This window comes from Anopheles moucheti, chromosome 3 (genome assembly GCF_943734755.1).
Source record: "Anopheles moucheti chromosome 3, idAnoMoucSN_F20_07, whole genome shotgun sequence".
Classification (NCBI taxonomy): Eukaryota; Metazoa; Arthropoda; class Insecta; order Diptera; family Culicidae; genus Anopheles; species Anopheles moucheti.
In genome coordinates this window covers 9,539,228-9,565,291 of record NC_069141.1, presented here as the reverse complement: position 1 = coordinate 9,565,291, position 26,064 = coordinate 9,539,228, and the positions used below count along the sequence as shown (strand labels likewise).

The following is a 26,064-nucleotide window of genomic DNA, read 5'->3' as shown; positions in this document are numbered from 1 at the left end:
GGCCGGCGGGATATGGGGGCTGGGTGAGGGGGAAGGGGGGAGTGGGAAACGGTGCCCATAATTAACACCGCCATTGAGATGGCTGTTAGCTCTATCCGATTTCTTCGATACGGTCAGACCAATACGGCCGTCCATGGTATCGGGCCGTATCGGCTTGTGTTTCGCGCCTGACCTGTCCTCTGCTGGTGACATTCTCCTCCTGACTGTCACCTGCCGCGTTCCTTCCCAAACCCCCCTCTCCCCCCCGGCCACCTGCCTTCCGTGATTCGCATCCAATCATAACTAATTTATTCGCCCCTCCCTGGGGGGGGGGGGAACAACCAGGTGGCGGAGGACCCTGGAGTTCGGACGATTATCTCATCGGCGATCGACGACGAGCGTCAGGGCTTCCAAGATCTCGCCTCCTCCCGGGTGGCTCACCGGCTACCGGCGTGCACGGGGGATGGTTTTCAACTCGCTCATCTCTCTCCACGCCATGCCACCGAAGCATGACATCAGAGATCGGCACCACAAGTTCATGGACATGGTAAGTTACCGCGTATGCACAGCTGAATTTGGAGCGCTGTTAGCGTCACAAAGCGATCACTCATCCGTTCCTCTAGCGCTAGAGCTGGGTGCGAAGCCGACATGAATGACTCCAATCAATCGCCGACACTGCCGAGTGTCGCAGTCACGTGCGCGCACTGCAGCGAGAATAGTGATGCATGTGCATGTCCAAACCGACCGGTGATGATGAGTCAACTGTGCGGCATGGGTGTCCATGTCGGATCGGATCGGAACGCACTCATTACTGTTAACCCAAGCGCTAGAATGTGTCCCCGTGTAATTGTGCTCATTATTGCATGATACAAACTTCGCAAAACTTCCCATAAAGTACCGTGACAGAGTGCTTACTGCGTCCGCTCAGACTTGAAGTTGAGCGGCAGAACACCCGCGTCCACAATCTCCCAGAGCTCTCGTCTAATCTTGAAGTTGAGCGGCAGAACACCCGCGACCACAATCGCCCAGAACTCTCGTCTGATGTAACAAACGTGCTACACATGAAACGATCATTATAACATTTCCCATTTAACGGCCTTTGCCACCTCTCCAACATCCCAAAACCTGGGACTTTCCCCACCCAATACTTGTTGTGAACGAAGCCGCGGAAACGACTTTACATCGTTGATGCCCACATGATGTACACGAGGGGTCCGGATTCTCCCTCTCTCTCTCTCTCTCTCTCTCTCTCTCTCTCTCTCTCTCTCTCTCTCTCTCTCTCTCTCTGTTACTCTTTACTTTTGGCAAATTCGCGCATCCATTCATCATTCTAAGGCGAACGAAATTACCACCTTCCTACGATGTGATGTGCGGCCGCTTCCAGACCAGTGCGGCATCTGTGTGTCGCATCCTTCCCCAAATGGGCGACGACCGCGACACCTTCGCGCGGGTAACTTTATCTCTCGCCTCATCGACTCGCCAGCGTGGACGTAAATGGAAGGTTGGCCAAACCCCCGGGGGCCCGGTTGCGACTGGCTGAAGGATGTTCCATTTCGTGCTCGGAGCCGTAACACAAATCTCGCCTTCAAAAATAAACCAAACAACATAACCGTCACCTTTCACAACAAAGATGGACCAACTAAACTATGCTGGCGGGTGTTTGTCCCGAACTTTACCCCGACCCCGACAAACGTGGATGCACAGGCTCCCAAATGCACAAATGCTACATAATCTGTACGCTACATAATTACTGAGACAAGGGTAAAACAACAACGGGACAGATAAGAGAAACATTCTAGTAACAGCTACATAATACGAACAATAATACTAATCAAACGTAAACCTATCCTTCCGTCACACATTCACACAGCCACACACACTCACGCGGACACATATACTCGCATAAACACACGCACTCACACACGCACCGCCTCCGCACGTTCAATGCAACGGTTCGGCGATGCACTTGCACTGTTTGATGCGTTGGATGCGCTTCCGCCGCAGCTGCGGTACGAGCGACGGGCAGCGCAACGTCACCGTCACCCAGGTGAACTTCTTCGGCTTGCAGAAGGCGCACGAGCGGAACGCGGGCCCGGTCAGATCCTCGTCCTCAAAGTCACCGTCCAGATCCCGCCGGCTGCTGGCCGAGTAGCTGGCGACGGTCGGTTTGCCGCCGTGCCGCCTGCGCTTCGGCGACTTCGGGATGTAGAACGAGTTGCACTGGCCGTAGCAGAAGCGGTTCACGATCGTCCGGCTCAGGCAGCCCTCCTCCCGGATCCGCTGCACCAACGGTTCCGTCTTGCACCAGTCCTTCTTCAGATACTCCTTGCGCGTGACCAGCAGTGCGTTTTTGCTCGACTTCAGCAGCTTGTCGCCCCGGTAGGCGTGCAGATCGGCGAGCAGATCGCCCGAACCACCACCACCGCCACCACCGGAACCGTTGTGCGACACCGGGCCGTGGGGCATGGCGTGCCGTGAACCGTGGCCGCCCTGGCGCCGTCCGTGGAAGTCGAAGTCGATCGCCACCTCGGGCGTTTGGTAGAGATCCGTCCCGTCCTCCGTGACGTCCTCGTCCAGGTCGTTCTGCACCAGGTAGCGTTTCTCGTTCTCGCGCGACGCATTTGCCCGCCGCTCGGCCAATATTTGCTCCACGTGCCGGGTGTTGATGATGTCCAGTATGGAGTCGGACAGCTGTATCCGGTGGCCGGACGAGTGGACTAGCAGCAGCGATAGCAGCACCAGCATCTTCATCGGTAGATTCATCTGTAACGGAGCAGAAAGAGTGTTGTGTTTAATGAACCTTACGCGAAGAGTCATTCATACGAGTCTTAGATGACTCCTGAGTCATTCGAATCTGGAAGCGACTCTCAAAAGATTCACGTATCAGAAGGTCAAGAATCTTTAAAAAAAGATTTATTCATTCAGTTCCAACATTAATACGGATTCACCCAACACTAATGGGAACTTTGTTCCAAAATTGACATGCAACTCATAAATTCGTCTTCTAAGAAATTTAAATGAAAATTAAAGATCGCTACCTTTTTTCTTCTTTCTTACCCTCCCCCCGAAACGCACCGATTCATCACGGATCGGTCCCGGGAATAGACAATTCCACATCATCATCTAATGAAATAAATTTTCAAAAGGAAGATAATCACAACCACGAACATCCACGATCCGTCCGGAGGCGTACCCGACGTTGGATGCCGGTACCTCCAAAACCTGGGCCCTTTTGCGGTCGAACGCGCAACTCCGGAGGGCACCGCCGCGCAGCCAGCAGGCAGCCAACCCAAAACCGTCCTACACACAAACCAAAACGAGACATTGTTGTGCCCGCTCAGCACTTCCCACCTTAGCGCGAGCGAACCGTACGCGACCCGGGGCCAGACACTTGAGACCGGCGCCACAAAACTTTTTCTTTTCCCTCGCCTCCCCATCACCGACGCGGGCCCGCCCGTGGGTTGCATCTTCCCCCCTGGTGATCTGCAACAGCACCGAATTGAATAATGCTCTCCCCACACACACACACACACACACATACAGTGATACGCGCGTAAGACGATCGGTGCAGGCTGGTCGTATGCACCCGGTTCGCAGATTGGCTTAGGAAGCGACATTTCTGCTTCCACGGGCGGACGGGATTTTTTCATGAATGAAGCCTGGAAAATACTCCAGGCCCATGAATGAAACAATTGGAGAGGGAGAAGAGAGGGGTGGGGGAGGTGGGGGAAATTGGTGGTTCTATTACTACTTCTACTTGCTACTACCGAGTACCGCGCCACTCGATGGCGCGTGTGTGCGCGAGCGACCCTGCCGTGATCGTTGCGTGCGATCGCGCGATCGGATCGGATCGTCGTCACGCGAGAAATCAGTCCAACAAATCGGCCGGCAAACGGTCGTAAAAACTAAATGCTCTCCTTCCCACCACCGACACTTCACCGCCGCCTTGTTGGGGCGCGTGGGCTGTTGGACGTTTGCGCATCGGGGTCTCGACGTGTCGCGTACGCGCACGAGATACGCGATTCATCCATTTAAAACCGAAATCCCGTTCACGAACCGATGGCCTCCGCAATTCCGCCGGGTTTTTGCTGCTCTGCCGCGCAACGGATTTATATGTATTTTTTTTTGTTTTGGTGCTGTTTGCTCGGTTTCCACTTCTCGCTCCGTCCCGTTTTGGTACATTTTGTTTCCCCGCGTGCTTTTCGCTTTTGTTTTCGCGCGGGGGATATGCACACTTTCCTAGTGGCAGCCAAACATCCAGCACCGGGTACCCCACGTGCGATCGCGTCGGTGTGTTGTCGCCGCGCTAAGAGCCGCGTGCGCCCGCGTTCAAGCAGCGTGCAATGACAACAACGGAGCCAACACGCTGGACCAAATGGCAACGCAATCGTGCGCATTATACACGCGCCACCCGTACCGGTGTGTGATGTCAACAATAGGGGGGGGGGGGGGGGGGGGTTTAAAACAAAACAACATCCAGTGGTGTACCGTTCCGGCCGCTGTGCGCCGTTTTTGGCACACGCATCGACGGCAGATAAGTGAGCAGCGTGTGTGTGTGTATGTTGCCGGCCTCGGAGGACAAACATCAACGGAAGGAGCGCCCATTCATGAGTGAATCTCGAGGGAATCGGTACCAGACGGTGATGATTTCATAAAACGTAACGCAAGCATTTCGCAGTGGACAGAACACTCTTGACATTAAAATTGATGTGTGTCACATTTGATGTTTTATGTCGCGTTACAGGCATAATTTTCTGGACCTCAACATTTGGACGTTTCCTGCACTGGTTCAGGCATAATCTGGTTCCAAGTAGAGTTGGGACGCATTAACCAACTCTGTACAGTGCGATCAGTTCTTTTAAGTGAGCGAAAGAACTTCGTTCATTAAATACATTAAAAACTGTAGATGCAACTGTATGGAGCAAGTTGAATGAACGGCTTGTAACGCATAATGAACTGCCCGTAACGCAGGATGAACGACATATAACGCAGATGGAGCAGTCTGGAACTGCAGATTGAGCGAACTGCCCATCGAATGTAGGAGCAATTAGTGACTGACCTGGAACAGTAGGATGAGCGAACTATGATGTATGAGAGACATATTTTAATGAGAGACAAAAGAACGAAAGACCTGTACCGTTCGTTCAGTTCTTCACAAAGAACGAACCGGATCGCTCAAGTACCCCACACTCAATAGAACACTATTGACACCAAAATTGATGTGTCTCACAATTGATGTGTTATACCGCTGCGAGGCATAATTTTCTAGACTTCAGCATTTGGAAATCTCCAGCACAGGCTTAAGCATAATCTGGTCCAAAGCCTTGTTCTTCAACGCCTATAACGAACGATCGCTCACACAAAAGCTGAAGAATCGCGCGACATCTCCAACGCCGTCGTCGCCTCTTGCCCAATGTATAATTTATCTATTCAACTTGACTATGCTTAATAGAGTTGTCAACCACCAACACTAGCTAATACGTTAATCGTAAACTTTAATACGGACAACAGCTCGCGCTCATCTTATCCGGACTGTGCCGTCCCGTCTCGCGCTTATCTCGCGCTCCCGCGTGCGAGATGTTTGGCGACTTCATTCATTGCCGTGCCCCGCAGAATCGACGAATTCGGCACAGGCGACACACTGCACACTTACATGCTGTGAAAATTGTCACCTCTAGCTCACCAACCACCCGAATTTGTATCGCAACACGGAACGCACACACCCACGACGAGAACGAGTGGGTCCCGCCAAGGGTGATGATGATGCTCCGACCGGCAAGGTCCACGACACCTAGTGCGACGATTCGCACGCCGAGCCTTATTAGTCACCCGACCTCAGGGAGGCATCAGCTTCAACCAGACTGCGCGAGATGGAAATCAACAGTCGAATATCCATATATCTGCGTGTGTGAGTCTGTGTGTATATATGCCACACCTTCGCATCTTCGAGGAAGCTGCTTTCCTTCAGGTATCGCTGGATCACTGGACCACCGGCTTTTTTGTATCCAACTCCCCCCTTCACGAAAATGGTGAAATGCGACACCATTAATCTAATGGCGAGCGTCGAATTTTTAATCAGCCATAAAACGCTGACTAACAAATGTTTCGTCCGACCACGGTTTGGACATTGGACCTCGCAGTCACGCGTGACTTGGAGTTTGTTTTTTTTTTCCTTTGCTCCTGAAGTCCCCTCTGGCGAGAGAACCCCCTTTTTGCCCATTTCCTCGTACATTAGACGTTGCAAGTTCTAGTGCAAGTGCAATTCGAATAGCACTATTCCCATCGGAGTTCCACACGTTTCCTCCCCCATGGGGTCAGGCATAAAATGGCCCCATGAAACCGAACGACTCTCTCGAGAACGAATGACGGCCGGTGCCGCCACACAACCGATACGATCGCCGATCGTCCCGGGAAAAGGTAAAATATTGAGACATTCGAAATCGGACGCCACTGCAAAGCGGGACGCCACAAATATCTTTGCCAAGTCTGGATTTGGTAGCCTCCGTCGCCGGCATCGCCATCTCCAGCCCAACAGACTGGAGGTGTGTTGGTTGGATGATTCGATCGCCATTTGGAGTGGAGTGGCGCCGGCAAAAATGCTGGAGCCACGTTAACGGGCCCATTGCCTACTGCTTCCTGGTGCTGGCTGGCTGGTCTGATTGGACGTCCCGTCAATGTACGCGCACCTCGCGCTCTGCCCCCGCGTGCACCCTTGGCGTTTGGGACAGTCTTTGGGACAAAACTTTGGAATTGGAAAACTAGGTGCATTAACTCGCTCCGTTCCCTGCCTAAGCGTCAGACGTGAAGAATCGTGGGCCCTTGCAACTTCAAACCAGTATTCCGGCGCGAATGCCATAATCGTATTCAGCTTGCGCATCACCGTCCGATCGTGCTATCGCCGGTCAGCAATCGGACGTTCCGTCCGTAAACTGATCCGTACGGATCTTATCGCCGTGCGCAATCGAATCGTCCGTGGCCGGTGACGGTGACGGTGCCACGCCATTCGCTGCTCCATCACGCTCCATCCACGCGCTTAATTACAGGCGCGCTGTGAACAGTGTCATCCAAAATGGTGCGCAGCCCACCGTTCCGAAACGGAGCGGGCGCCCAATTTGGTGGAAACTTCCCATTTCCAGGAAACCGAGCACACCAACCTACTGTTTGCAGAAAGGGTATCCAGCATCAGTGCCGTTTTGTTATTTTTATTCTCTCCTCCTCTCACGCTCTATTAAGAACATCCGGACGTGATTGTCCTAGGTGGCCGGCAAAAAGGAAGATCAGGTGGAAGAGATGGAGGCTATTCGTCGAGAGTGATTGTCACTCCATTTCGGTCAAATTGCTGGTGCTTCGCGCCGAAGATTACGCGGACACTTGCCCGGCACTGTAATTGTGGGATGAGAAATGTGCGGGTCGTAAAGCTGTCGCGCGCTAAGGTGGGCCCCCGGGTGCTACCAGGCCCAAGGCGGCGACGTATATGGGCAGCAAGCGTTTAGCCGATAGATCTTCGCGCAGATCTTAATCTGTTTCAGGCCCATTGTAAAACCATTATTCGCATCTAAAGATCGGTCGGTGAGCCGATTCTAGCTGGCGTTTTTTTTTTTTTTTTGGGTTGTTGCTGCGATACCTCGTGGGTATTGCCTTCTGCGCACGACTTCCAAAACTGTACAGCCACGCAAAGTGAAGTGAAGTGGTCCATTATAATTTTACTACTCCTTCTTACGACTAACAGGAGCAGTTCCTAGAAGAAATGTTTTATGTAAAATAAAGAGCTGTAACACAGCTTCGCTATTTTCTATCCCATGGATGTGATCCAAAAACTGTTTATACAGCAGCTTTCGTCTATTGGAGACGGTTCTGCAGCTAAAACTGCTACTCTTGCGAGTTCTTTTCGAATCTTTTCCAATAGCGTCAAGCTTTTTCACCATAAAATCTAGTCGCTAAAAACAGCCCATTCCATATTGGTGCATTTTCTAGCACCATCGCTCAGCACCATGACTCAATAAATGAGTAATTTTAATATGGACGATAAATCTGCCATGGAAATCATCACCGTGTGCCCCGCGGGCAGCAGCAGCAGAGGATTGATGTTATTTTTTTTCTTTATTGTTCGCTTCTTGACGCAGCTTGGCTCTCATCACAACACTTTATCTGACTCATAAATTTCAACTAAATTTATTGTTTTCCAATGGCACACCTTACTCCTGACCGCTGGCCAGCACCGCACGCTGCACCAACACATGCGTGAATGCTTAATCTGCCGCCGATCGAACGTCACGTACCGATCGACAGACGGCGACGAAGACGTCCACAGTGCGGGCCCGGTACAGTGGGCAAATAACTAAAAATAAAAATCCGATCTAGAACCAATCTTGAGTCATGACCTGTAATTTGATGGATTGGGAAAAACACGGACAGTTGGGGTTGGAACACATTTTCCGCCACGCTCGGAACCGCTGGACGGATGGTTTGGAAGCGGTCGGTCTGCGTCATAACAATCTGCGATTCCTTTGCCGCAATCGCACCATGAGCGACTCCAGTTCGACTTTCGCACCGCCTGTCATCATCATCCGTTTTCGTGTAATGGATCTGTTTTGGCTTGGCTGTGGCGTACAGCTTTATGAAGCTGCTTGACTGCTGCCGATCGGTCGCCAGCCTGCGCTCCCGGCTTCCCGGACCCGGTTGTGCATTATAAATTATATCCCACAAATCCATTGCTTTATTGCAAATTATTACAACTCATCGAATCGGTCCGGCGTCTAGACGCTGGGGAAGCCCCCATCCCTTATGCCGCCTCCAGAGTGGACCGTTGGTCCGTTGCATGAGCGCTAAATTAACCTTCGCGTAATCAATTTACTTCAGTTTACTATACCATAAATCTTCAAACGCACAGCGCTCCGAGCCGAACCGAGAGCATCTGTTGATCGTTGATCGTCATAGCTTTAATCAACACGATCCTTTTCATCTAAAGCGAGTCAAAGCGTGCTGCATGCCCGTAAGATCTGATACGATCTTTACCGGCTATTGCCAGGATTACCTAGGGGGCTTGTTGATGTTTTCTAATTACCACAAAGTCTCCCCTATCCACCATCTCACAGCCGCGGATCTCGTGGATTAGAACCTCCACACCTTACCTTTTCACGATCGCATGTCAACGGGCTGTCGGTACTGGGCCCCGGGATGACATTCTGCTAATGAAACAATTAACACCAGTCGCCAACCGGGACGCGGGACACAGTTTTCAATTTTATGTATCAAAACATCAGCGTCTAAGTACACCATCAATCTTAACCTGACCGGCAACGACACACATGACAACTTGTTTGGACGGTCGCAAGTCATACGCGAATCACGCGAATTGAGTAACGCCGGCACAGGACAAAAAAAAAACGGATCATTCGGCGACACAATCGTGAGAATAAGTTGTCCGCGGGTTCATCTCATTTGCAAGGTGATGCCACGCAATGTGGCAAACGGATCTAAATATGTACATTTATGCAGCGTACGAATTGATTGAAACGTGCAGCCATTGCTTATCCCTTTGGGAGATCCATTCCGTCACCCACTCCGTCACCCGGCGGAGCCTTCACGGTGTGTGTCACTTATGTGTGACAAACGGAGCGCGTTATCTCGCGGCGTATTTGCCTGCATGCGCTGGTGATCCAGGAAATCAAAGCATCGTGATTTCCAATATTCAAATCGCAATAAATCACCGACAATCGGTGAGACAACTGCAAATTACCGTCGCCACCAGTCGCATTTGAGGTTCCGCTGAATCGGTTTCGGGAGAGGTGTCCCGGGGTACGGTTGGGTACGGTTAGATATTTGCGCCCTTCCTGGACACGCCAAACCTATCGACAAACAAACAAACAAAAAAAAACAAACGCCCCAGCCGTGGTGTGCCGATCGTGCCGACCGACCGTTGAGCCCCGGGGCCACGAATGATGAATTCTTGATAAAGTACCGACATGAGCACGACATGAGCGTGTTGCGACTGGGAGGCGAGGTTTCGCGACACGAAAAGCGAAAGATCGATAGAAATGAATTTCCATGTGACATTCTTTTAAATCGATTTATGACACCTGCACCACAATGGTACAACAATGCATATTGCGATACCCTGTGTATCGGTAGGCTATCCTTCAAATTCCATTCCATTGCGATTGAGATCATTGAGCAGGCAGTGGAGCTATCCACGTGGTATCGAACGCACCTAAAGATCTAGAGGAGAATAAAGGAAGATAACCTCACTCTGTACCCTGAAATAGTTTTACAACCCTTAAACTTAACCCCCCCTTTATTAATACCACACGTGGCAAGAATTCCCTAGCAGCGAAAGCTGATTTTATGGTTCGCTTTGCTTCTTCGTCTCTGCATATCCTCCGCACCAATCTGTGCCGTTAGCGTTATTACAAGCAGAAGTTTAAAGCCATTCAAATACTGACACATTGTCAATTTAAATTGTGGCGCCTCGACGGCATACCGAAATAGCTGCCACCACTTGACGACACCAGCGTTTTTATGGCTGCTAGCCGGTCGCCCCATTCGGGGCTGCATTCCTCCATGTGCAGTAAGCTATCAAATTGGGAACGGGGAGTGGAGAGAAAAGGGAGGGAGAAGCGAGAGAAGATTAGTGCAACCACAGCCATACACCGTGCCGTGTTGTTCCGCGTGAGGCGTGAACTATAATTATCAACCGAGCGTACCCAACGCGAGATCCCGACATCGGACGCACCGTGTCGTGCATGTGGATAATCCATCCATCCAAGATCCTTGGATCGCCGTTCAAATAAATCCAGTGCGCTTTGCTGTCAGCTCGTTTGCTAAATAATACAACCCAATAATACGTCGGGATGATCTGCAAGCCGTAACCGCACGTTACGCAGCCAGTGCAGCTTCATATCGCGTAGTTGTTGTTTCGCCCTTCCCCGTATGTTGGGGAGATGATTTTATGATCCTCACATTCTAGTGCACAACCGAACAACCGGACGTCGTGATGGGTTTCGACGAGACGTTCGGCTTTATTTACGCACCGTGCGCGTCTTGCCGCGGCTCCTTCTTACAGCCGGCCCGTCACGGTAAAATGGTTTACTTTAGGTCCGGGACTCCGGGGGCTAACCCCGAAAAAATGGCCCACCACGACCTGGCGTAAACAAACACGATCATCGCCCCGTGTTGCTGATGCAGTTGCGTACGAAACAGGTCGCCACCACAGGGTCTATGAGATCAGCTGATCCACGGATGCAGTGGTAAATAGCTTACCATGACCACCGCCTTTTCTATCTCTTTTTCTCTCCCCTCACTCTCTCTCTCTCTCCCTCTCTCTTTGTCGTCAGTCGAGAAACCCAATCCAACAACCAGGGTGCCAGCTTATCGTCTCGAGACCCGTTCCCGGAGGTTTGGAAAAGCCTACATCAAGCTCTAATCCTGCCGCCAACGAAACCATTAGCGGCGGTGCACGGTGATCGCGTGATCGCCAGATCCGGGCGACACAACCACGCGTGTAGGTTGCAGGTTGCGCTCGACAGCGGGACGGTTCCGAGGTAATTACATTTCATTTAATTAAAAATCCATCACTTATCTTACACACAAATGGAAGAAACCGAGATAAAGCAAAATCATAACAGTGGTACGGTATGAGATACACTCACACGCGGTGTTTTTTTTAAACATTTATGTCTCCTGACACACTTCGGTTTTACTTCCATCCACCAACAGCACCAACAACGGACGGTGGAACTTTAAGCACGTACGGTAAATAAAACAAAAATCCCTTTTACCCGGGGAACCGCACCCGCTCGTTTCATTTTATCACCTTTTTTTTTGTTGTCCTGTGGAAGCCCTTTTACGGTACCGGACATGGGCCGGAAGTACTTTCAAAACCGGTGGTCCTTTTTGTCCTGAGTCCCGCCGACTGCATTCCTATGCGGATCATCCGGCATGAAAGGGATCGTTCTGAGAATGGCCACCCTACCTGCCTGGTGGAAGGTAAATGTGTCAAAATTCCCACGCATCCGCACGTTTTAATCCTGTTCGATGCGAATTCGTTTCGGCCCAAAAGGTTCCGGTGGTGTCTTGCTGATCGGTAGGGAAAAACTTACCGAGACACGTACTGCGGGAATGTTTATTGTGTCTGTAAGATCACCACGCTTGATGGGTGGTTGGTTTTTTTTCTCTAGAAAACGTGCTTAAAATGTTTTCTAACATATTCTGTTTCTAGAACAAGGCAAAGAACAAGGTGAAAGATGTTTACGCTTTCTGATAATCAAAAATATTTCTAGTAAGTGTTTCGTTTCGGCCTTTTCTATTATTAGTAGAAAAGAAATACATTATTTGCTTATTTAAGTAGACTTATTTTTTATGAAACGTGCTATAAAAACAGCTGATTAGAGAACAAAGCGATAAGCAAGGTAGAAATGTTTACATCTTCCGACAATCGACAAGATTATACAGTATTTCGTGTCGATCTTTTTGTAAGTTGTATAAAAATATATTATTGTTTAGTTTATCACGAAAATTTTATTACTCGTAAAAGCTACTGTATAGAACAGACAAATTGAGAACAAGCCGAAGAACAAGGCAAAAATTATTAACAATGCAAATAAGGGTATTTCGTTTCAATCTTGCTGATGCTGATGTTGATGGTTGAAAATATGAAGATTATTTACTTATTAAGTCTGAAATGACTAATATTTGATTGTGTCTACTTTATTGTGTACTTTATAGAACATTTAATTCGAGAACAAGGCGAACAACGAGGTGCAGATACGACAATTTTATAGTACTTTCTAGTGATCTGGTTGAAACTTTGGAGATTATGAATTAATTTATTTATTCATTTATATGTTTATAGTAGATTTGTCATGTGCACAGTGAACATATCAAGACATTATACTTCATTTTTAAAAGATCAAATACATCGTTTGCAAAGATGTTATTTCAATATTGCTCAAAAAACATATCTCACACATCAATCAACCAACAAAAAAACTCATTCTAATCAACAAAACCGATCAGTTTTTCCACGTGCCGCAGAAACGTAACATCACCACACGCATTAACGCACCGTGTTTGATTTGTTTTTATCGCTCGACGTGAAATGCCGGCCGGCATGGCGCAAAACTAACGCCCGCCCGGTACCAACTTCCAACCAATCCAGTGCGCCTTCTGTTCCGCACCCGTAGGGCACTTGATTTCCGCATATCCCATATTTCCATACGGTTTATTTATACGCGTAAGAGTGCGAGCGAGAAGGAAGAGGCAGAAAAACAACAAATAATTGTATCGAAAATGAAAAATTAATTTCTGATATCATGCTCGTAAATATACACACGCCCGAGGAGCGGGCGCATGCTCGATCCGCCACCCGGCCGTCGCCATTGTCGTCGTCGACGTCGTCGCCATCCGTCCAGAGCAAGTCACGTTAAGGTTCCCGGGGTTTCCTTCTCCTGCTTTTCTGACGCGTACAGGTCAGGGCATCGCGAGCGGGTGCCACGGTGTCCCACCTTTCCACCTCCATAAACGTGTATGTGTGTGTGTGTGTGTATGTGTGTAAATATATATATTTTTATTCTTCTCAGTTTTCGCTACGTCGCCGTGATCGCCGGTGGCTGAGCGATGTAGCGAGAGCAGCACAAGAGATCAAACATACACACACAGCAGATCGTGAGGTTCATGATCGTCGATCCCTACACGTTCAAACCCAAATCCCCCCCCCCCCCTCAATTCCCTCCCAACCGTTCGCTGTGTTACCGCTTCTTCATTCCGCACCATGGCGCCAAACGTGAAACTGCCCGCCTGTCGCTATCTTATTTGTCAGTTAACCTTAAATCTTTAGCGCAACAACACCGGCACCGGCGGACGCCGTGATCATCGTTCGCCCGATCGTCGCGGGGGCATATGCGGCACAGACACCAGCCGGTGACGGGTGGAAATGGGGAGGAGACGGTGAAACGGTCGACGTGCGCCATCATCATCGTGCGACGTGCACCGCCTGTCGCAGCTTCCGCCTATTCCATCCATCCGCGTTGACGACGATGATGATCTGTCCCAGGCCCCCGTTGTTTCCCCGTGCTCCGGCTCGCATCACCCGGCCCGGCTCGGTTCGTCTCGGCCGCCGACGATGGCGACCACTACGACGCCAGCTAAGCGCCATGGTGCGGGGAAGCGAAAGAGCAACCCCCTCCCCACCTTCTTGTGTGATTTTTGCTGCTTACGCTTACCCCGCATTTTCGTCCCTTGCTGCTCCCTGTCCCCTTTCCGCCTACCATCTTCCACCCATCGATCGGGCAGTGGGCCAAAAATTGTATTGAAAAATCCGCAACCAGGCCTGAAACTCGAGAGCATCTCACCGCTCCGATCGGACAGACGCTCTTTGCATTCAAAAACAAAGCACAACCAAAAAAAAACCCCTGGGAGACAGTCGGAGCAGATCGCGTGTAAGATCGCGCAAAAAGGATTCAATGTTGTGCTGGCCGCTGCAAGGTTCACGAAACAGAACTAGCACGCGGACAGAAGGAAGTTGAGAAGCACATACGAATGTGCGTGTGGGGACAGCGCGTGTGTGTGTGTGTGTTAGTGGCGCCCGCTGCTTGGCGACGGTGACCCGATCGGGAGGATATGGGAAACCTTACCCGAGCCTGCTGGCGTCACATCCGAAACCGATTTCGATACGTGTGAGAGTAGAAGCTAAAGCGAAGCAGAATCAACGACCACGCATCATCATGATCATCATCATCTTACAACATGATCATCATCATTATCATCATGCACGCGCGTCCTTTCTCTGGACAGAGGGGGGAAGGGGGTTTCTTTTCCTCCTTTGTTGTTGCGTGAGAAAGCGAACGCGACGCAGCGCAGGATGCAGGGAATTATTAACCGGGCAAAAGCAGAACGGTGTATAATCAGAAACAACTTGTTAAGCGCCACCAGAAGCATGCCTCCTGTCTGTTTCCCGGCTGTTCGTTTCCCCGCTCGTTCGTTCGTTCGGTCCGAGCGAGAAAACGTACGATGCGAACGATTTGCCAGATGCGCCGTGCTGCTGCATCATCGATCGTGCGCGGTGAAAAATTATTACATGCAACTTCCCCGATCACCGCTGTCAGAGCTACGGCTGCCTGCTTCGCCTTCGCGATCGCCAGCGACCAGCTGGAAACAGTCACAGAAAAGGACGTTTTGCGAATGCGGACGGATTGGGCGGCATTTAAGCGCCAGTCGGACGACCCGAACCAGACGCTCATCCCCTCCGTCCATCCGTGGTCGGTAGGAACCGTAGAACGAAGACAAATACAGCAACCGATCCCGGTGGGTTGATCGTCCTACCCGGTCCCCCAACTCCGGTGGCCAGGAAAAATAGTCTCATTTTCTACGCGCAGGGTTTTTTTTGAAAGAGAAAATGTCAAACCGCTTTCGCACCCCAAACAGGGTGACATCGCACCACCGAACGCGTCTTGCCCTTTTGCGGTGTCGAAGAAGATGCCGTCACTGTCAAAGGGCGCCAAACCGGCGATTAACTGCCCAACCGGGGTCTAAATCCGCGACTCGTGTACGGGGGTCCGGTGCCAACCATCCATCCGTAAACTGCCGCTGGCCGGTTCGGTGGCACATGCCGCACTGGACTTCCACCCCGAAAAAGGGAAAAAGGGCACGTCGTCGGGTCCCAAAACGCAGAAATGTCACGCATGATAGCGGCCCAAGTGTGCTTCCCCCGGGGAGGGTTTATGTGTGACTATTGCTACTATTTTATCGAACGACTTCGTCTTTGTTACTGTTGCGCCGTTTGTTATTACGTATCGCCGTTTGTTGGCAGTTGGCGGCGCCATTACTACAAGGTTCTTTTTCTTGTTTTGTTGCTGCTAAACTTTCAAATACATGTGCCATGTCGTGTCAGGTACGGTAGGCAATTGCGATGCGGATAGCGCAACCTAATCCTTTTGGTGTCGTTAATTACATTCGCGCTGCAATCCAATTAATGTAGCAGATTGTGGCGCCAGCAAGATCGATTTCTAAACATTGGAAAACGGTGACTAAACTCCGCTGCAATGCAGGCCAAGATCACTGGCAAATGTTATTTTTGTAGGGGTGTTAAGATCAAGTTAGAAATCTTAATAGTCTCTTCGTAATTCTTTTCAAGTTGAAGTAATGTGTAGGAAGGGATGTGGAATTTTTCCCATTACCAGGATCTTCTTCTAAAAGAATTTGATTCTACACAAAGTTTTCTCAACAAATACTTTCGTCACACACTTGAACTCAAAAAGCTTGTAACTTTTAATCAGGAGTTTCGCATGCAAGTTAACAAGTTCGAAAAACTTCTGTATCATATTCAAGTTAAAGTAGAGTTTTGGTAAACTTTGTCCAAACCTGACGAATCCGAATTAAAGTCGCATTTGAAAGGAAGATGCTCGGAAAAATTTGTGGAACTCGCTATGTGACGATGAGGAGTCACGATGAACTCATTATCGTACAGTGTATTAGGTTAATTAGGGTCCGATGAGCTGGTAATGTTATGAGAAAGACACCAGACGACCTATTCCTACGATCTTTTTAAGTCGTCCACCTAGCCAGAGGAAGGGTGGAAGCCCCTCATTGAGAAAAAATGATGTCATTGACATGGTCGTCAGATAGACGAGCATATCATATTGGCACACGGCGGCGCTCAATCGTGAGAATCGTTAGAAGACTCTTACAGCAGGCCAAGACTGCGAAATGGTTGTAGCGCCTAGTAATTAAATAAAAAAGTTATTCCAGCAGGACTTTCAATTCCTAGAAGATATACGATATACGGCAAGATATACGAACTATTACATTTCTGACCTGTACATTGATTGCTTAATTTAATCTGAAGGATTCCACATAACTCTTGACACTTTTTAGTTCAATTTCCCTACAATTCAGAAATATCTGCAACATTGGGATTTGTACTCGGAAAACCTGGAGTTCATATTGATGAACATCTTCCAGGTAGATACAACATCCTAAATGTGGAATCCTTGAAAGCATAGCACACAATACACCAGAACTTGTTCCCTACGTAACTTATGTATTTTTTCCTCCAGAATAACATCCTGGGCAGTCGTCCATTTTACAACTTCCTTGCACCATAAAGTACCAGTACCAAAGCTGTCGCAATCGCTGTTTGATGGGCCCAACGCCATTTCCCGTGATGAACAGTTCCATTACCGGGTGTCTGCCAAAATAAACGAACCGAGCACAGCATCTCAGATATCTCAGGGACCAGCTGATTTGTTGCTGGTCGAACGTCGTAATGCTTGCCAATGCCGATCACCTCGAATAGCTTTTCTTCGATGGTCTAGCCCCCTGGGCGTAATTTGCCTGTTCGGTTTTTAATTAGAAACATATTATACCAGATTGCCAATCTGCAACGCTCCTGCCTTCAACCATCCAGCGATCGTTTGAAAAACACATTTACATACGGTCACACAGAACATCGCGCACATATCAATCACGGCCATTCATTTCGCCCCGGTTACCCATTTCGCATTCCGCGCATATTGCACCGTCCACACGGACGAACGGGAAGGACGGGACGGCGAAATTGAAGGTGCCGGAAAAGCTGGATCCGCGAACCAGGGGGTGGGGGGAGGGGGGTGCCGGACGCGTCAGCACGCCACGGTGCTAATGTGCGAACGGTTTGACTGTGGAAAGGTCCAACATTAACCCTGGCCACCCGTGCCGCGTGCCTCGTACATTCCACACTATCGCAATTTATCTCAATTATCTTTTATGGAATTTTAATAACAGTGCAACAATAGTAATGCGTCGATTTGTTTGTACTCGAAAGACTCGCACTCTCGCCGATAGTAACGCCGTTACACTTGCGCTTGTACACACCTTCACGTGGCAGGCGTTCGGCAGAAAGCTGTGGCATGGAAAGCGTTCCGGCGCGTACGTTGGGATGGTCAATGTCAGTACTTTGTTGCACCAACATGCACGCCAGTGTCACCTGTCCGTTCACCATACGCGCGATGCACTTCCTTTTTCCGTCCGACACCGTGTTTGTGTGTACAGGCGCAATGTTTCATTGAACCTGCCGGAGTCCCGAAGACGTAAAACACTTCCCATTGCGCGGCGGGAAAACTCATTCATAGGCCACATTCTTCGCATACCTTTGCCGGGGCGCGTGTAAGCAGATGCGCGTGATTGTAGCGCATGGTGATGGCTGCTTTTCATCACCTCGGCTACGTTAATCACCTGAACGCCCGTGAGGGAAGCAACGTTCCTTCCCGCTGTGAGGCGATCAGCGTCACGGGTAGGAAAGGATGTTTTCCCAAGTGCCGTACGTTTGACCTATAAATAACTAACCGGTTCATTGTTGAGCTGCTTCCGATTTGAGCGTACCGTACGATCACCGGATCCACCGGATGAATTCCTGACGCATTACTTGTATCACCAATCGAATCGCCCATTCCAGCCACAAACCCGAAACGGATCGCGGATAATTGGTTGCGTGATGATCGATTGATTGATTGACGTGCAGAATTTATGGCACTGGAAGCCCTCACCTAGCGCATCCCACGCCACCAGACCTTCACGGTCATCGCGGTGTTATCATTTCGGTTTCGCAAACACCATCAACACATTTTTCCACAGCGAAACAGGTAAAACAATGCTTTCCCCGTATCGCATACAGTGCGGGAAACCACAAATCTATCATCCGCCGTACGCGTGCGTCATTAGTGTCCGAAACCGGTGCGCCAGGTGAATCGTTTTGGGGCACGCGTGCTACTAAAAGTATCGTCCGACCGTACACTAGCACGGCCATCGATCGGTCAAACGCTCAGCCACTGCCACGATACAAATCATCCAATATTTGCAAAACCCATTACGGTGCCGAACTACCGACGAAAGCCGAATAGCAACACGCCCGTGATCTCACACCCGCGGCATCGGTGACGCAAAGGTGGCCTGTTCCAGCGCATCCAGCGCGGCGATCACGCAAGCCCCGGAAGGAATGTAAACAAGAGGTTAATTTAGAATGCAACCCACCCCAGACTGTTTTTTTTTCTTTTGTTTTTGGTTCTCACTCCTCCCTCCTCCACCTCGGAGGATAATTGGCTCAATTATGATCTGTCAATATTATGCCAGCAACACCCTTCCAACCACTTAATGTGTCGGGTGCGTGTAAACAAAACATAATCTATTCCCGCACCGGGGTTTAAGGGGGCAGAAGGGTGCTATAAAACGAGCTGCTAAATAAGCACCGATCGCTCGGCAAGTCAACGTGCAAAATGTCGCCAGCAATAAATCAAACCGTTCGAACGGATTTGATGGCAGTCGAGTTGGTGCAGTCGGTGGTTGTGAAGATTTATGAAGCGAACCATGGCAAAAAGGAAGTTCGCTTCGCACCAAAACTCGAATCTTTATTGTCTTCTGCACTCGTGGGGGTCTCTGTTTTGGTTTTACTTTGCTTTGTTTTTTTTTTCGGCACTTAAAGTGCATCGGAACGACCTTCCGTCCAATATCGGCAATGCGACAGTCGGTTGAGTTAATCCATCCCAAAAACGACATGCGCACGATCGGGTGCCGTGCCCGTGGTGAAAAACAACTCAATTGCCAAACCGCTGCACTAATCCGCGTCTTGCTAAATCCTACAAATCCAATTAGCGGCAGCAAACCGATGGAGCTTGGATGGAACAGAAAACCATTGCCACATCTAGGGAGAGCGAGAGATGGCACAATAAAAGACCACTGAAACATCATTTTTGACGCCCCTTGTCAACTTTCCACACTCGTAACAGTGACACGGCCGAACAGAAAGCTCTCCTTTTGCAACATTCGTACTCTAGAGATGTAATTTTACCGCATTTCGATCGATCGATCGATCGTACGAAATTAACTTGCATCACCGAGTCGGAAGCATTTGTCTTCGAACCAACCAAAAAAACAACCAAACCCCGTTTATTGCAAGTACTCACACTCATTAGCAAAACCGGCACCGATGGGGTCATAAAATTTTCAAATTAGACCAACCAACGCCGGCAATGGCGGCCAAGTTCTGCTGTATATTTAGTTCAAGGTTTTGAGGTTTTTGTTGCTACCATTTTGGAAAACTGTGATCAACCGTTTCCGTACCAAAGCGGTGCCAAGAGTTACCCTGTCGCTTGGTCTGAGATGGGAGGGCAGTGAAATTTGGAAGAGGAATCCTATTATTTATGGGTTTGAGGATGCAACCTAAAAACTGTGGAGAATTCAATTCTTGACGAAGCAGTTCTGATTGGTAGGACTAGAAGTTTTGTGGTACCTCTAAATTATGTAATAAAAAGATATCCATCCAACTCTTGCGGTCACCTTATTCCTAAACGATGGTAATGAGTTTGACTTCTTTGACCAGCTTGAAGGACATGCATCGAGGAGAATAAGTTATCTGCCTGCAAGATGTGCCCCAACGAGACATGCCCAAAGTCAAATTCCTTCTACGATCGCACCGAAAACTGCTCATCCCGCTCCTGCTCCCAAGTGAGCTATCTTACGATCAACTTTACCATAAGCGGCATCCAACGGCACTGAGCTGCAGCTCAGCTGCAAGACCCCCGCAAACAAACATCACGCGAAATAGGCCACCAATCGGCGTGAAATCGGCGGGCCCAATGCTAATGACACGGCGACGATGTAGGTTTGATTGCATCCGATTTCGCACTCGGCTCAAATTACCCACAGCGGCGTACTGTGTACGCCTCTCCCCCCTGCCCCCCCCCTCCTCATCCCGGTCGGCCCCCCCACTGCCACAGTGCTCGTACTACTTTAATGGATAATTAAACACCTTATCCGGCGACCTGGGATAACCGCGGGCGCAGTAAACCCCGCAACCAGCGGGGCACAGAGGTTCAACCTACGATCGCACGGTACGTTCATTGACAGATCTGCTTCGATTGTGTCGTTTTTGTTTCCATGCCCCCACCGCCACTCCAAGATGCAATTTAACACCCCCGGGAAAAATCATTCAAAAGGCCGCGGCTTCCAGGTGTTCCGGAAGTTCCCCGTGGTGAAGTGAAGCAAAGCACTGGGGAGTACAAAAGTAAAAAACGACGGCAATCCCACCAATGCCGTCATGCGCGTGATGAGTCGCCGACCGCAATCCTTCGCGGTGCTGTCCAAAGACGGTAGATTAATTACGATCGCCTTTAATCTATCCAATCTCGAGCCGAGCTGAGAAGATTGTGGGATATTGAGTGGTGCAAAAAAAACGAGAAGTGTCTTATTCGCTGCTGGGCAGAGAGAGAGGTGGAAAAATATGACCGGACATGGTGACGCTTGGTTCTGGGCAGATAGTTCTTAGTCAAACTTTCTCGCTCCCCCCCCTTCCTGGCATTCCGCGTGGTCTTCCATCCCAACATCCGGGCTTTCTTCTACATCCGCTCTCCATTGTGGCAGGACGCACCATCGCCACGATGACTGATTACATTGTTTTGCTGGCAGCGGTTCGAGTAATTTGTAATTTATCATAACCGAAACGGGCCAAACCGGTAAAAGGATTCGCGGGGGGTGCGTGTGTGTGTCTATGTGGCAAAAAGCCACCAATCATTCGAACCGAATGTGGATGCCAACCACTGCGCCATAAATCATAACTGCGCTGCTCTTAAAACGACGCTGGTCAAACTCAATAATTGCACCACAGTCGGGCACTTTCGACGGCAGAAGCGAATGCAACCGATCAGCTGACTTTGAGACACTCGAAGGACTTCCCAACGCCAACGGTGCGGCATCGGTGCGGCGAGATGCTTAGAAGTCTAGACATTGATGTGATTTCGGTGGCCCCATCAAAAACCCATCACGACGTCAACGATGAAATGGAAAGGCAATAAGAATGACGCCAAGATGGAAAAAACCGCGTTTTAGCTACTGCTGGAGAGACCAAAAAGGGGGCCGGGGGTGTTTAGAAAACAAGACGAACAGTTTAACACCACTTTAGTCACTCGTAAATCTCCTAGCCAAACACCGAAAGTGCCTCGACGATGAGTTCGTTGGGGAGAAATGTGAGATATTAACTCTAAATTCCAATCCGACAGCGAAAACATTTCCCTACATGGACCGAACAAAAAGGAAGCGTGTATTACGCCATCCTTTTTAGCAGGTTGTCATACATGCCGGGCGTAAAATAAACAACCCTGACCAAGGGTACCGGCCAATAGTACATGCGGAAAAATTCTCAGGATTCCTTCCGTCGAAAAACCCCCGCCCTGAAGGGCCCCAAACACACATTGAGGAAAAAAGTTTATCCTTTTTGTTTTGCCAGCCGGTGGTCCAGGTTTTCAAGGTTTCGTGGCGACCGCACCGCACCTAACTTTGGCCGTTTGTTTTCGCAGCCCGAACATCCGCCAAGAAAAACAACCCTTTCAAACTCCGATCAACGTCCCCATTCCCCAGCCTAAAACCCCCGGGGCCAACTGGTGCAAGCGAACGTCCTTGCCGGTTGGGAGTGCCGTGCTGCAAGGAAAGTGTCGTTTCGACCGTATAATTTTAAGATCACACTCTCGGTGCATTTGTGTGTGTGTGTGTGTGTTTTTTTTCACGCTTCATCCCCCGTTGCGCATTCCTGCGTGGGATTTTATTGCGAATTTTATGTTATTTTCCCCAAACCGAGGACACATATTGGCTGCACCAACCCGTCCAGTCAATATGTTGCCGGAGCTAAGGATTTCAGTTTTTATTTTTGCTGTTGTTTGCGCCCATTGAATAATCATGTTTGTTATCGCGATAAGGACCTTGAAAAAGGGGGGAGAGGATGGGTTATTGTTTTTGCCTTTTTCTGTCGCAGCAAGGCGAGTTTTCTTCGCGAAGGTGATACGATAGATGCAGGCACAGACGCGCATTTGTTGAGTGATAAAATGGACTTGAGCCCGGAGGTGTCGTTAGAAGGACGTTAAACGGTGCCAGGACGTCGTCAGTACTATTCATTCCAGGGCGATGAAATCACTCACCACTGTTTTGTAACGTATTGTAGCGCTATTATTATGAATGCGTCACCGTATTAAAATTGCTGTGCAACAAATAGCGAACAGCGTGAAATAGTTTCGATGGATGAGTTCCAAAAAACGGGGGGTACCGTTCAGGACATCTGGTCGTTGGGCGTATATTTGCACATACCACAACACAGCACATAAAGAAGGAATTATTGGAATTTCAACAATGAAACTTTGAAAAAAAAACCGCCAAGAATTCGCTAGTACCTTGCAAACGATCGCTCATCTTCGCATCGGTGAGTTGCTCCCTTCTTAGGGAAAAACTTATGTCCATCCATCAACGGATGAGGGAGTATTCGATCAACCAACACACACAGCAGCGGGTTGCATCAGTTCGGTAGGAGAAAACCGATTCGTAGCCGGGAAGAAGCGTAAGCAAAAGCAACTCTCGAACGGAGTCCTGGCTGGCGCTGTCGAGTGCGTTACGACGCCGATTGCCCTGATGGGCCCGGCGTCTGGCGCTACTATACACAGCCTCTCGAAACCGGGGCCACTACTAAACCTTTGCGGGGTTCTAATGTGTACCGTCGAGAAATCATCTTCTCAAAGGTCCAGACCGAGAGTCGAATGATCGGCTTCCCAAACACTACAGTCTCGAGGGTCGTTTCATTAGTCCCTGTAGCGATGGTGCCCTTTAGACTTCCGCGACACCACCACCACCACCACCACCACCAGGGCGCAAAAGGGAAAGATGGTGATGATGATGACGTTTCGCCACCACCACCGGAAAGAATTATCATTCTGGAAGCTGTTCCGGCGCTAATGCCATTACCCGGGTTTGATGAGACAAGCTGACGAAGCGTTACTATGATTAATGGTTTTGTTGTGTACAGAGACGATCCCATGTTGGGGATGTTGCGTACCGAGCGTATCCGTATATCACTACGAATGCGCGTAAGTAATTCCGCGTTAGTAAATATGAAGGAGCATTAAGAAAAACAGATTCAAATGGGAAATCTATTTCCTCCTACATCGCACACCATAAGCGTTGTGTGATTTGCAGTTTAATTGCGGCGCTGCTTGTTACGAAACTCGGAAATGCAGCGATCACGATCACCGCTCTCGGTAGGCTACGATTGATGTGGGTGGAAAAAGTCAAATATTTTCCCCAATAGCCATTTATGGGGTGACAGAGAAATATTGGTCATTGCTCAATTAGATTATTGCCCTGATTTTTATCATTGAGCAATCATGGTTTGGTGTAGAAATCAATGAGTTATCGAAAGGTTTAGATCGTGATCGTTTTCTTCAGCTTTAAGCGGGTAGTACATTTGACAAGCTTAAAAAAGAAATATCTGATTTACAAAAAGATTTGCTGTGTTCATTTTATAGAAAACTCTATCCGATTTTAACCCATTACATCCCAGCGTATGGAATTTCATACACATAAAGTATAATCTTAAAATCACTTATTTTAAAATGTTGTTTTAATCAAACTAAATTATGCCATAATTTAAGAGTGCTTTTAGTGCCAGCAACACTTCGTGGGATAATTTATATTGTATTTTGTAGTGTGAAAAATTCGGGAAAATTCGAATCGAAAGGATAACCTTGCAAAATTACGGATTTAATATTCATTTCGTTTGTGTTAAAATGATTAAATACAGTATTAAGTACAAATATAAATTTTGTATGGAAAAATAGAACTTTCATTCTCTAGATATTTCGACTTCTGACGATATCGAAATAAAACTAATGCCCCTTTCCCTTAGATTTTTGAAAATAACTTAGAAATTTTACGTATGATGACAGAGAAGTTAATGAAAGTACGAGAAACAATATTAATTCTATTTCAACATTAACAAAGCGATGCCCATGTCCGCCTGTTACCAGGACACTCATTGACATGTAGCAACGATAAAGGAGGAGTGCACTACCCCCTTAAGCATATTTGCCTTCTAACTATCTTTCACTGCTTATGATCATGCTGATGCATTATTCATTCTATTGTCTGAAAGAAAATGGGAAAATGGAAAATTTCCCTTTCGCAGCATAATGTACGCAACAAAAAAAAAATACCGCAAACCGGATCAGTTAATGAAAACGACTTAAACAACCAGTTAGCCTGACCGGCAATCATAATGAAATCAAACACCAAACGTGCTAATCGCACAATTAACTGTTTGCCTTGTCAGCCGATCGGCCATACTTCCACCGTGATTCACCCCTTTTCCGGCATGGGAAAGAATGCCGGCGCGCATTTTTTTTTTGTGCTGCTGTTGTTCGTGTGTTTTGCCACTACCACAACGGCTGCCCAACTACTACCACTACTACTGTTTCCAACTTACCTTGAACGTTCCGTTCAACGTAGCGCAACTGATGATAAAAAGTCTGAAAAACGTTCCCCCTCGTTCACCGTTCGGGTCGTCTCGGCCGTCCTCCTGGCTGGCCGGTTCTTGGCTGGCGTGCGTGCGTCGCCGACTGGGGCGGGGTGTAGGAAATATTTCTCTACGACGGTGAGCGGTGCAGCGCTGATGATGCTCTAGCAAACGGCGCTAAAATGGCGCTGGTGGGGAGGAGAGGCAGCAAGCACAAATCACCACAATTGCATCACTCCGATGGCGTCAACGTGGGAAAATCTCATCAAAAATGTGCTCTTTTCGGCCTTCGCAACGGTGAAAGAACGCCGACCGATGTTGGTCGCTACCAACCAGGCGGCAGCGAAAGGACACACACACACACACGCGCGCGCACGGAAAAACGGGTGGAAAATGCGTTCAACAAATGTCTGGCCTTTTGGCTGGATCCGGCAATCCAGGCGTGTTTTTCTTTTTGTGTACAAAAACAAAATAAAACCCCTTTTCTGATCGATCAAGTTCGAACCGATCGCGAGATATGGTTCGGTCGAGTAATCTTCCTCTCTTTTGCACCACTAAAAAGTTTCGCACACTAACCCCGGTGTCGGGTTTATTTATATTGCTTTTACCATATAAATCATCAAACGGCAAAGGGCGGGACGTGTCGTAGCGCGCACTCGATCGCCATAAAACGCTTTCCGCGGCGTAATGGCGAGAAGGAAATGGCGCCAGCTACCGAATTCCGGGATCGGGCACCCAAGTCCGGCTGGAAGTTTCCTCCCGGGGGTTGGAAGGGGGTAGTAAGCAAGGAG

The 26,064-nt window shown here is 49.0% G+C and overlaps 1 protein-coding gene across 1 annotated transcript; it reads right to left on the bottom strand.

Moving 5' to 3' along the window:
- Positions 1-1,920: 1,920 nt before the first annotated feature.
- Positions 1,921-25,345, bottom strand: LOC128304793 (gremlin-1-like). Its single transcript, XM_053042028.1, has 2 exons — positions 25,244-25,345; positions 1,921-2,742 (listed from the first exon to the last, which is right to left on the bottom strand). Exon 2 carries the CDS (start codon positions 2,740-2,742, stop codon positions 1,921-1,923), a length of 822 nt encoding a protein of 273 aa, XP_052897988.1. The 5' UTR covers positions 25,244-25,345.
- Between the last annotated feature and the right edge of the window lie 719 nt (positions 25,346-26,064).

Bases quoted from the DNA above. Each gene is read 5' to 3' on its own strand.
- LOC128304793 (XM_053042028.1), bottom strand. From the start codon at position 2,742: ATGAATCTACCGATGAAGATGCTGGTGCTGCTATCGCTGCTGCTAGTC.